Genomic DNA, 11634 nt, shown 5'->3' on the forward strand with positions numbered 1-11634 from the left:
AAAAGAACGTATTCCAAAGTATTTTGGTCATTATTCAATACAGTCGTCAGTGTGTCCTACAAATCCTACTACAAAACAGGTCTACTCTAGTTCTAATCGTCTACTTTGTCTTCGTCCAGATTTCCAATGATATCCAAGTGTATCTGCGGCTGTGTCCTGCACGCGGCAATCACCTGCCGCGGGACTCTATGCTCCTCATCGTCCACCACAATGAAATGTCTTAGGTGTTGGGCGTTGACCTTGATTTTCTCCAACGTGTACTCGAGAAGATCCGTCACCTCGTCGTCCGTCCCAAGGGGGTTGAAGAATTCCAATGTCTCTAGGTTGGGAGGCAGCCCGACAGAGTGCATCCTCGGTTTCGCCGACGACTTGCCAAAGAGCTGATAGTCCCAGTTGATGCGGAGCGTCTTGAGGGCCTCAAAGTCTCTCATACGGAGGGCTTTGTGGCCCGACAATGTAGGGAAATCAATGGTGATCGTGACTAGTGAGTGACAGGCGGACTGCAGGGCCAGGATGTAGTGGTCCATCCGATCCGAGCTCTCTTCGAGTTCCGGGGAGGGTTCGCTGGTCTGTGTCATGACGAACTCGGTGAGTGCCTTGGGAAACATGAGGATATCGGTGAGTGCGTCGTCGTTGAAATCGCACTCGATGAGATGGAGCTTCTCGAGGGCCGTCTCGTGAGGTTGCTCAATGTAGTCGAAACCCGTATGGTCCAGCTTGGCCCGCTTGATCACCAGGGTCTCGAGGGTCGGGTGCGCAAAAATGTGAATGTTCTCCTGCAGGTCCCAGTACTCCCCATGCTCCGTCTGATAGAAGAGAGTACATGATCGGAGACAAGCCAGGTCGAACGGGCCGCCGAACAGCTTGCCTATCCCCGGGAGGAGCCTGACGGGCACGGCAATGTCCAGGGTTTCCAGGTTGGACATGACAGAGATGGTGCGTGATAGACTGTCGTAGCGCACGGGTGCCTGGTCGTAGTAGGAACCATGGACAGGCGCCTCGAGCATCAGCTGTGACAGCTCGGATGCGGGGTACGCCAGCTTGAACTCGTGGATGGCCGAGCCACGACGTGGGCGACGCTGGAGGGACTGGCTGAAGATGAGGTGCAGCTCTGGGTCAGAGAAGTGCAGTGTCTTGTACAGGATCGCGTCGGCGACGGCATGGTACCGCTTGCTGAGCCGGGATACTTGGCAAAGGGACCGCTTGGACATGTGAGAGACAGTCTCAAGGATCTGCACGAGGATCTGGTCAGGGAGCCTCGCGAGGAGATCGTGTCCAGGGCGGGATCGACGAGGGCTGGTTGGGCTGTTCATGGTGTCGACAGCCCGGGAGGACGCTGTGGCACGGCGTGTTGATGGCTCGAGTGCATTTGATGGAGGTGGTGTGGTTGAGTTTGATGGAGGATACCGGGAGCCGGCAGCCTGTGGATGAGTTTGAGCCTTTGAGGGATCTCGGCTCGGCTCCAGGTCAGGCCAAGCCAGATTGCGGGGGAGGGGCAGGCCACAGCGCTATCTTCGATCAGTCGTGGTCGACGAATCGGAAGCGCCGAGTAATTAGATTAGAACTTGATAGCGGGTCCAACACAAATACGGACTGAATACGCCTGTAATGGGTACCGCTGTTAGTTCACAGTAGCGCTCACGGCAGTCTCCAACTTCCCCCTCCGTCCACAACATGGGCAGGCTTCAGTAGACGATGATATGGCTATAGTGAGATTAGGAGAGCCAGTGGAGTCCAGTGGAGTCTGGAAAAGTTGGCTACGCTGAGCTAGACCTGTCTGGTCACTCTGGTGAGGACCCGGCGGGAGGCACCATGATAACTGCCACTGGATGGCATGTTCCCCTTTCATATTCCTTTGATGAATGCTGCGCCCGACTGAAATGCAAAAACCGACTTCACAAGAGAGGGAAAACAATATGCTGGTGGCTTTGATCTCGTGGGGAAAAGGCGGCACCAGGACTGGCAGCTATAGACAGCCGGAACACTTGACGTTGATTGAGTAGCGCAAGATATACCAGTAGTGTTTTCAATTGCGTCAAAGACAATAGCTACAAGTGCCAGTCCATCCATAGTGGACTCGCCCGTTGCTATTCTCCCAGAAGTGACGAGCGGAAACTGTCCAGCCCGTGAGTACGCGCAAAGACCCCGCCGTCTCGGATATTGATCTCTGCGTCCGACGGCAGCATGTCCCAGATGTGCAGACTCCTGCTCCCTGCCGCGAGCAGGATCTTGACAGGTGCTGAGATAGCACCCGTTCGTTTGCCAACGTGGACGAATCTTTCGAATGACGCAACAATGACTTCCAGCTCCTGGTCCCAACCATCCAGACTGGTTTCAAAATACGATATGTTGTCAATGATGCACCAGACGGGTAGTTCCCGCGGCAACTGACAGATGATGGTTTCAAAGAGCTCACACAAGGCCGATAAGGACCAACCGTGTGCCTCGGAGAAGTTCTCGTGACGGCGCGGCTGCAGGTTCAGGGGTACATTTCCTGGCCATTGACAGAGAGCCTGGCTGATCAGGCTTCGCATCATCCCTTGAGGTCCTTCGAGCCCGCTAGACTCGGTCGCATGATGGCCACAAAAGAACTCCACGATGATGAAGGGCGACTGAGGCAGTGAATTCTGGCCAGGAGCTCCAAAGGTGTCGGTCAGACCCGCACAGAAGACTGACAACGGCGATGTGCTTCCAATGGTGTCCCCTCCGGAATGACCATTGACAAGTATGATATCGGAATGAAGCACCCCGACCCATTCCCCAAAGCGAGCATTGGACATGAGCTGATTCGCGCGTGCTAGAGCCTTGGCTTTGAATTGATGATATTTCCGCAGGACGGATGCGCGATCTTCTGCCGGCGCAGCCCTCTCGCGCGAATCACACAGACTTTCGAGAAGATCCATTCTTGGGTCCGTTCTTGGACTGCTGATATATGCAGCTGCTTGCTGTGCTTGCGCTAGAATGAGGTCCGTTAGATGCTGCATGGAGCTTGAACAATTTGCTGGGGCTGGAGGAGCGCGTACCTTGGAAAAAAGTGTTCATGCGTATCTGATCTTGTACGACAATGTACACGTGATTCTTCATGTGTTGCACAAACTCATTGTGTAGCGTAGTCTTGAAAGTCTCAAGGGTGTCCTTGAGAGCATTTGGCAGGTTCGTCTGCGTCTCTTGTACCTCCGTCAGCTTCCTTGTCACCAACTCCAGCTGCTCACGAGTGGCATCATGCTTTTCCAGAGAGATATGCGACAGTTCGACGGTTTGCACGACGCCTTGCGAGAGTAATTCTCGCTGACACTCCTCCAACCGTGCCTCAGACTGTTTGACTGGCAACAGCAGCTGGTCCACTTGAGCCGCTGAATCTTTGAGAAAGGTGTTGCTGAGTTTCTTCAAAGCTGCGAGCGTTAGGCGTGTGGAAACAACGTTGAAGAAGAGCGTGGACACTTACGTGAGTGGGGTTCCTCCCGGAGGAGTATCCTAATCAGAGAGGGCAGACACCTGACGAGTGCGAGATACAGATCTCGCAGTGCAATATTGAGCGCGTGATTATTGCGATGTATGTCTTGCAGACACTCTGCGTGGCGCACGCATCGTGGAATGGACTCGAATAGCTCGAATATCTTCTCGCACGTGACTGTCCTCCTCTGGACGGCCTGTGAACTTCATCAGCAGCTGCGATTCTCAAAAGCCTGGCGGTACGGTGCCGGTAGTTTCTCACATTGAGGACAATCTGCATAGCCCCTTTGATGAGACCCATCCCATTCTCTCCGGGTACAGCTTCTGTCAAGGGCTTGACGTTTCGTTGGAACCCATGACCGTGGCGGAGACACCTTCTGAATGGGTTTCTCGTGGCTTTCTTCTCGTATACCTCCTTTGCATGCCAGACTTCATCAAAGACCTGCTCCCAAGAACACTCATCCAAGTTGAAGTCGACAAAGAACGACGACTGCCCTGGTTGTTCCAAATGTAAATACTGCTCGATAGCTTCCTTTAACGAGCTACGTCTTGTGAGAACTTTTGTACCGCACAGTGTAGCACGTACTCACGCTTTGTCCTTCTCATCAATGACCGAGGCCACGCCCAGATCATGAACTGGCTCAGCGAGCCTGCCCGCCGCCGAGTCGGAAAAGCTACTTTGGTTCCACCAGCCTTCAAAACCGGCCCTTTCCTCCGGTCGACTCATCTGTTGTCGCAGGGAATAGGGTAGCTCATTTGCAACGCTCGACATGATGTCTGCGTCTGTTGCACAGCACAAAGGTGCTTGACTTTTGAAGCGGTCCGAGCACTGGAATGTGGAGAGAATGTGAACGCGTATCTTGACGACGGGGCTGTCGAGTCCCAACATCAATGTCTGACTCTAACAAACACCAGCTGCAGCCTTGGCTGCTGTGGGTTAGACGCACATACAGCCTCCGAAATATGAACAAAGTCCGACATTAAGTGATTCGTGGGGTTTGTTGATGCGCTTCCTGTGTGCTCTAAACGATACACTCAACGCTGGCTAGAAACCACCTATTCCTCAGTTGTCAGACGGCTACTATAGGCCCGAATTTCAGCGAGCGTCTGGACGTGCTGCCAAGGGCATGAGGCCTTCGATCAATTTGATGTCTCGAAGTTCTGCCACATCAAGCTGCGTGCTTTTTTGTCAGCATTCTGCCGCCTGTCAGCATTTAGCCCCTCTTCAATGCCGCCTTGGTCATACATGATACGGCGCACCAGACGTTAATTACTGGCTAGTCGCATATGCACCAGCTGGGATGCGCCTCATCCTTAGCCCTTCTTCCTGATCATGAAACAGCGCGGATATAACAGAGGCTGCCAGTGTTTGTCGCGGTTGTTACCCAGGCAACATTGAACACAATCGCTTTGATGGTATGATAATCTATATGTTCACCCTCAAGCTGGTGATGGATATCCGCTGGTGTTGCACATCCATCAAGATTGGGCCCGGAGGTCTTGGCCTCTTGATAAGCGCCGGGCTGCAGAGTGCAGACGCATTATGCTGCTTATGCGGCCTCTCAATCACCCGTGCTCCCTGCAGGCTCGCAGCCCTGCAATCATCAAGACTTGGCCAGCTGGCCCCATAAGAAGCTCAACAAGCTCTCATTGCACAACATCATTTTCTTCAAAGAGTGCTGCTTTGTTGGCTGGGACATTATACGCAACAAGTCCACCGAAGCAATGGAGAGCCAGCCGCAAGCGCAGCCCTCAATAGGTTCAGTAGTACCGACGGTCGCGAACACTTATCAGGTCGAAACGTCCATTGGCACGGCGACAGACACCAAGGATGCCCAGCAAGGAATCGCGACGCCGGCCGGCGCCCAACAACAACAAGGTAAGCTTATCCAGCCCACGTCCCGTAGGGGCGAACCATGAATTGGCCTAACGCATGAGCAAGATCAAGATGACTATTGGGCTCAGAGGGTGGTATCAGATGGCCTTGTAAAAGGTGTCGTTTTCGAGTGGTTTCAAGACCTGACTAGGCGTATTGCAAGCGTTGAGGGGAAGATACAGGAAAACGCAACCCAGGAGGCCACCAATGGCATCGAACCAGCTCAAGATGCAACTCTGCAGACCATGAAGAGAGTTCCCGAGGTAAGGGAATGTAATTGGGAGCAGTTTAAAAACAGATACCATCCGGAGCAAGGTGTCCCAGCCATTGAGACGCTTGTTGCGGACCAGGGCCTAGATCGAGAAATGGAAGAGGAGCAGCTCAGGCGCCTTGATTCGGATGCCAAAAACACCTTTCTGGCCGGCAAGAGCAATCTCTCCGCCACGAGAACGCAAGCAAATCAGAAAGTAGTCGACCACCGGATCGAGCGCATCCGCATTAACTCCAGTGCCGTCATGTCGCTGCTCGCAGAGGTCACGGGGCAGCCGACGTGGAGGAGCGACCAGCCGCACGTCTTCTTCAGTCCTTTCAAGGTCCCCATTTTCTTCCACGAAAAAATGGAGAAGGAACTCGAAAGACTCGGGACAGCTCTCTCTGGAGACTCGACCGAGGTTGCAGAGGGGGTACCGGTCCCGAAACTCGAAGGACCTGTCGACCCAAGACCTGCTGGCACCACGTCAACTGCCCATCAAGCCTATATGGAAATCAAGTGTTATGTGGATTTTGTGAGAAACCGACTTGTGCCAAACTATCACAAGTTTGACGCCCAGAATCACGAAACGCGCACCAAGATTCATTTCAGTGAGCTCTGGTCGCTCTTTCGTTTAGGTGAAGTAGCGGTCGAGCGACAGCAAGATGGCGTTGACCAGAAACGAAATCAGGAACCAAAGCAGGAGAGAAGAGGGACAAAGCACGCCTCCGAGCGCCGGATATGGAAGGTTTTCACCCTTGACAACCCAGTCGTCGATTGGAAGGTCGATAACCTCGATGCTGCAGGCAGCACGCTTCGGGGCGACCGTGAATTCGATGGCGAGAAGGACTTCTTGGTACAGGCATACCGGCTGGACTACGATGGAACAAGATACTCGACCGTTCCGAGGTACTTTTGGATCTCGCCGTTTGCGGGTGAGAAGGACATTACTAAACTGCCAATATACCCACTGCGGTTCCAGAAAGACCCCGAGGCTCTGATGAACCGCTTGCAGAAGAGAGGAGAGAAATTCCAGAAGCTCATAAGCTATGAGCATCATGCTATCGAGCACGACGGGTGGACACTTCTGGATGACCCATCTGGGGACCCAATCCCCAACCCGGGTGGCATTGAAAGACTAGTCGCCGCCCATATAGACAGCAACGTGATCATCGACTTTGCCGAAGGATATCAGTGGGCTCCGTCCTGGAAACCGGATTTCAGGACATATATGAATGATGTGTGGTCCCCTTCCGTCAACCACGACAAATTTCCCATTATTCAATGGTCAGGACCAGACCGCACGCGGGAAATATTCCGCGTCACAGAGACCGTCATCGAGGACGACAATGTAAACGAGCTGCAGTGGCAGGTGCTCGCAGAGAAGGACGATTACATTGTGGACCGTGATCAGCGCGCAGAGCGAGATGGTGGTCACGAAGGTGAGGAAGATAAGCAGGTCCTCACGGACGAAAATCTGGCCCTACTGCCCGGGCGGCTGGTGGCGTACTCTCTTCGTGACCGGTTCTTCACCAATGTCGACATCAACGCGTGCAAGATACCAGCAGATATTCCCGATCCGTTCGCCGACCTGAAGATCGACCCTGCGGACAAGACCCTCATTCGCTCCGTCGTCCATGATCATTTTGAGAAGAAGCGCGTTCACAGGCAGCTCCAAGCAAAGGGTGAAGGGGCCCTGGAACAAGATTTTATCCCGGGTAAAGGCAAAGGCTTGATCATCCTGCTCCACGGGCCGCCGGGTGTTGGGAAGACTGCTACCGCAGAAGCCGTGGCGTATGCCCACAACAAGCCGCTGTTTCCCATTACCTGTGGTGACCTGGGTATTGATTCAAATACTGTTGAAGAAAGACTTTCCAAGATCTTCCGGCTCGCTAACACGTGGGACTGCGTTCTTCTGTTGGACGAGGCGGACATCTTCCTATCCCGACGCGAGAAGATGGACGACAGTTTGCAACGGAACGCTTTGGTATCTGGTAGGTCCCTGGTTTTCGGATGACAGCTCCAGAGCGCTAACACCATCGTAGTCTTCCTGCGGGCACTCGAGTACTATCCAGGCGTCTTGTTCTTGACTACCAACAGAGTTGGTGTCCTTGACGAAGCATTGAGCTCGCGAGTGCATATTAGTATCTTCTTCAAACATCTCAGCTTCGCACAGACGCACGAGCTATTCCAGAACAACCTGGCGCGCGCTAGATTGATTGCTGAACAGCGAGCAGAGGTTCACAAGGAGCCGCCCTTGACCCTCAAAGACCAGGAGATTATCAGCTTCGCCATGGAGCGGTACGAAACAAGTCGGCAGGTCAACCCCAACGCACCATGGTGGAATGGTCGTCAAATTCGCAATGCCTTCCAGATCGCTACTTCGCTGGCCTATGCATCACCGCCGGATCACCCAGAGACAGGTCAGAGGTCCCTAGGTCGCGTGCACTTTGAGCAGATCCACTCCGCCATAAAGGACTTTACCGACTACCGGGTGGGTGTGCATCGCAAGAACGAGGATGAGATTGCCCATGAGCGAGCGGAGAGAGCGCCTGCCCGGGAGGCGAGGCCGGCGCACAGGCGATATGACAGCCGCCAAGAGTCGGCTCGATCTCCCTCGCCCATGCGATTCACGCAATCGCAGTTTCAAGCCCATACCAGCACCATGATCACACCGGAGAGGTCGGGCGGAGGGGACTTTTACAGCCCAGCAGCGCCAGACAGCGCCAGATACATCGCCAGCACGCCGTCTCGCCTCCCCAGCGAACTGTCGTCATTCGTACCTGGATACAAGCAGCCGCCTCAGGGAGGCTATGGAGCCCATGGACCCGAGCATTTACTGCCCCCGGATGCTCACAACACGCGCACATACAGCGGGAACCAGTATTCGAGCTATCGAGCTCAGGAGCAGGAGGTTCACCCCGGACGTCACAATCTGGGTGATATGTAGTGGAAGAGTTAGCTAGATGGTCTTGCTGAGACATTCAAAGTGAATCAAGGATCTTGGAAGACCATATTAGAGTCTGTGAAGCGCGTTGTACGGTACTGCAGCGGCTACATCCGCCGCCTCCACGACGCTGGACAGTTCTGAGACATCAAGAAGCAGTAAGCGTCCTACACACTGGACAGCCATGGATCAGGATTGAGCATGTCGTCCTAGGTATAAAACCACGGCGTGTTTCCTGAAGCGTATCTTCACATTACTTCGTCAAATACATGTTGACATGTACACTTGATCGGACTAAGAGCCCATCGAGCGGCTTATTTCAACGTCACATCAGTCTCCGAGGGCCTTTGCTCGAGCTTCCCAACATAGTTTCAAAATTTCACATTCTCGAGGTTGCCTTTTTATTTAGATTTTAATCCATCTGGCCCTTGCCTCGTTTGCCGGCGTGTAACAGCATGCGTTTCTGCATGTGTGCACGGATAAATACCAGCATCACATATGGTCCCAGTGGCAGGGTCCCGACTCACAAGAAGCAGCCAAAGACTCGTTGACTTTTATAGTCAACTGCGTGAGACCTCCTTTCACCCATGGCCCAAGTGCATCTATTCAGTCTCTTGAATTTTCAGAGCTAAAATTCAAGACAGGCTGTGGTTAGTTGACACAATCTTTATACACTGTTCGAGCATACTTCACCTAGTACCGGGTTCAATATACCACAACCAACATCCCACGAACTCTTACTCTTCTGTGCTTCAAGCAATCCCGCTTGTTCCCGCAAGATACCGCGCATTGGGCACTGTCAGTCTTAAGCTCCGAGCAATATCGAAACATTCTCATATGTGTGTAGCTATCTTTGGGATGCGGATGCTGCAACTGGCACGCTTTTCCATGCTAGCAAGGACTCGATGACAAGTGGGCAGACGGTGTGCGGCCATATCTTACTCTCGAGCGTGAACCTGATATAACTTCAGGTCTACCAACAGGTGCCGGATATGAACCCAAAAGCCTCCAAATCGCTTCAGCCCTTAGTTGAAATCGCATCCAGGCTTGCGCTCTCTAACGCCACGCTTGACGTGCAGTGCCGGGCAGCGGCTCAAGGCCGTCCCTTTGATCTTGCAGTTAAGAACTGCCAAAGATACTGCACCTGGATCTTGCAGCACCTTATTAACAACGCGATAATCACCCAGGAGCAGTTCGATGCGCTGGAGGCAAAGGGATTTGAGCCGCTCTTCTAAAAGAGCAGGTGTGACCTGGGCATGCGAGTCGATAGTGCACACCAGATAATGCATGTTGAAGAAACTGGCATGGCCAATACTATGTCGGACCCGAACTATGGAGAACTCCCCGTATAAGAGACCCGGATGATACACGCTAGTTCTCTTGGACTACTTTTTCAAAAAAGGAAATCATATTCGGAATAAAAATCATTTTTTATGTTCAAAACATCGCAAGTAGTATTGTATCTTGAGCGTAGGGATTAACTAGAACTCAAGAAGGAAAGCTCGTTGGTTCTCTTAGGATCGTTACGGCTCTTGAGCGTCTGATGTAAATAATAAAAACTGGGTATGCCTGCGCCGCATTCATAGACTGCTCTCGCGTCGCTCTTTCGTGAATTGCATCCATCGCTGCTGGCTTGAGGACGTCTTGCACGAGTTGAGCCACACCAGCAGTTCCCATCTGCTGCTGCGCTGGGCTCGAGCCGGAGGAACCATCGCGCAGCTTGCGGACCCGTGTTTCAACATCGTCAAGGAAGCTGTTGGCAGTCTCGCCATCTCCAACGTGAAGTGTGACCGTGCCAATCTGCTCACGGGCCTGCTCTGTGGCTCCGCTGTGGTGAAACGCGGTAGCGGAAGATGAGGTTGTGAGACTGAAGCGTTCGTTGATGCTGTTCTCGGGTAGGAGATGAAGAATATGGATCGTGGAGCCAAACTCGCCAAGGACAAGGAGCGCAGAAGGAATGGTGGAGGGCGTGAAAGCGCTCATTAGATGGGAAAGCCTAATTATATGAACTTCAGATGATTGAATGAAGCTTTTGGCAAGATCCTTTCGCCTATTTCAGTCAATTGGCGCTCATCTAGAAAAGGGAAGCACACCATCACCAATCCCGTGATACGTGATAGCTGATGATGACCTCGGCGTGGGACTCCGACTCGGTCTGCGGTCAACCGCCCTACATGTCCCGCACTCTCGCCTGCTACCTTGCTCTCCATGATGCCACCCAACGTCAGCTCTCAGGAGCCCCAGCAGTTTCCTCGGGAGCACTGGGACTCTCTCCCCGAACTCCCTCTGTTTTCAGGGCCGACCGTTCCAACCATTGGACGCCGTTTTTTCAAGCATTCTCCGACTACCATCCTGAAGCTTGGAACTGACAAAGGCCAAGGCGTCATGACCGCACTCGCCTATTCCATCTTGGGCCCTGTGTCCCGCGCGTCGTCAGCATCGTCACGATAACAACCTCGGGCGTCTCGGCGCCCAATCGCACCAGACAGGGCCTCTTCCTCACTCACCAGCCAGGCACGCCACTAGTCCAGCTCTGGCCCTCACTCACGCCTCCGCAGTGCGAGGCCGTCAAGGCAGAGCTCTGCCGTCTCCTCGTGCGTATGCGTTCACGTTTTGCTTCTCGTACTACGGACGGCCCACGCAACAGTCATACCTCCTCTTCTCAGAACTTGGCACAGAGAAATTCAAACATTGCGCCTCTCGCTTAGCATGGAACGACTCACGTGTGCACGCGCTGCAGGAACATGCCCCGGACGCTGAACTTGCAGTCAACCTCGAGCGAGTACAGCGTGGCACCACCGGCGCAGGTGACTGGGACCGTCCTGTCCTCATGCATGGGGACTTATCTGACCGGAATATTCTCGTGGATCCGGACACCCTCGCGGTGACAGGTCTCCAAGACTGGGAGATGGCGAACATCATGCCCGCTTACTTTGAGTACGTCGCGGCACGACTGTCTGGGGGCCATGAGCCTGCGTGGAGGAAGGAGTTGCTGGATGTACTGAGGTCTGTTTTGCGCTGCGAGTGCGATACTGAGCGCCGGGAAAACCTGCGTGTTGTGGATCTTGATGATGGAAAGGACAGTTACACGAGGACGTTGGCGGCGTG

General features: G+C 53.5%; 3 protein-coding genes across 3 annotated transcripts; 1 reads left to right on the top strand and 2 right to left on the bottom strand.

Annotated features, from left to right (window-relative positions):
* Positions 1-92: 92 nt before the first annotated feature.
* On the bottom strand, positions 93-1313 carry J7T54_001016 (uncharacterized protein; the record flags this gene model as incomplete). The annotated part of the gene is made up of 1 exon (XM_051508802.1): positions 93-1313. The coding sequence occupies one exon, from the start codon at positions 1311-1313 to the stop codon at positions 93-95; it is 1221 nt and encodes a 406-aa protein (XP_051360142.1).
* Positions 1314-2087: 774 nt separating this feature from the next.
* Positions 2088-4225, bottom strand: J7T54_001017 (uncharacterized protein; the record flags this gene model as incomplete). The annotated part of the gene is made up of 5 exons (XM_051508803.1): positions 2088-2956; positions 3024-3392; positions 3446-3650; positions 3716-3995; positions 4044-4225. The coding sequence occupies 5 exons, from the start codon at positions 4223-4225 to the stop codon at positions 2088-2090; spliced, it is 1905 nt and encodes a 634-aa protein (XP_051360143.1).
* Positions 4226-5178: 953 nt separating this feature from the next.
* J7T54_001018 (uncharacterized protein) lies at positions 5179-8529 on the top strand (the record flags this gene model as incomplete). The annotated part of the gene is made up of 3 exons (XM_051508804.1): positions 5179-5332; positions 5396-7573; positions 7625-8529. 3 exons carry the CDS (start codon positions 5179-5181, stop codon positions 8527-8529), a joined length of 3237 nt encoding a protein of 1078 aa, XP_051360144.1.
* Between the last annotated feature and the right edge of the window lie 3105 nt (positions 8530-11634).

Source organism: Emericellopsis cladophorae (genome assembly GCF_022114955.1).
Source record: "Emericellopsis cladophorae strain MUM 19.33 chromosome Unknown NODE_49_length_168633_cov_116_125306, whole genome shotgun sequence".
Lineage (NCBI taxonomy): Eukaryota > Fungi > Ascomycota > Sordariomycetes > Hypocreales > Bionectriaceae > Emericellopsis > Emericellopsis cladophorae.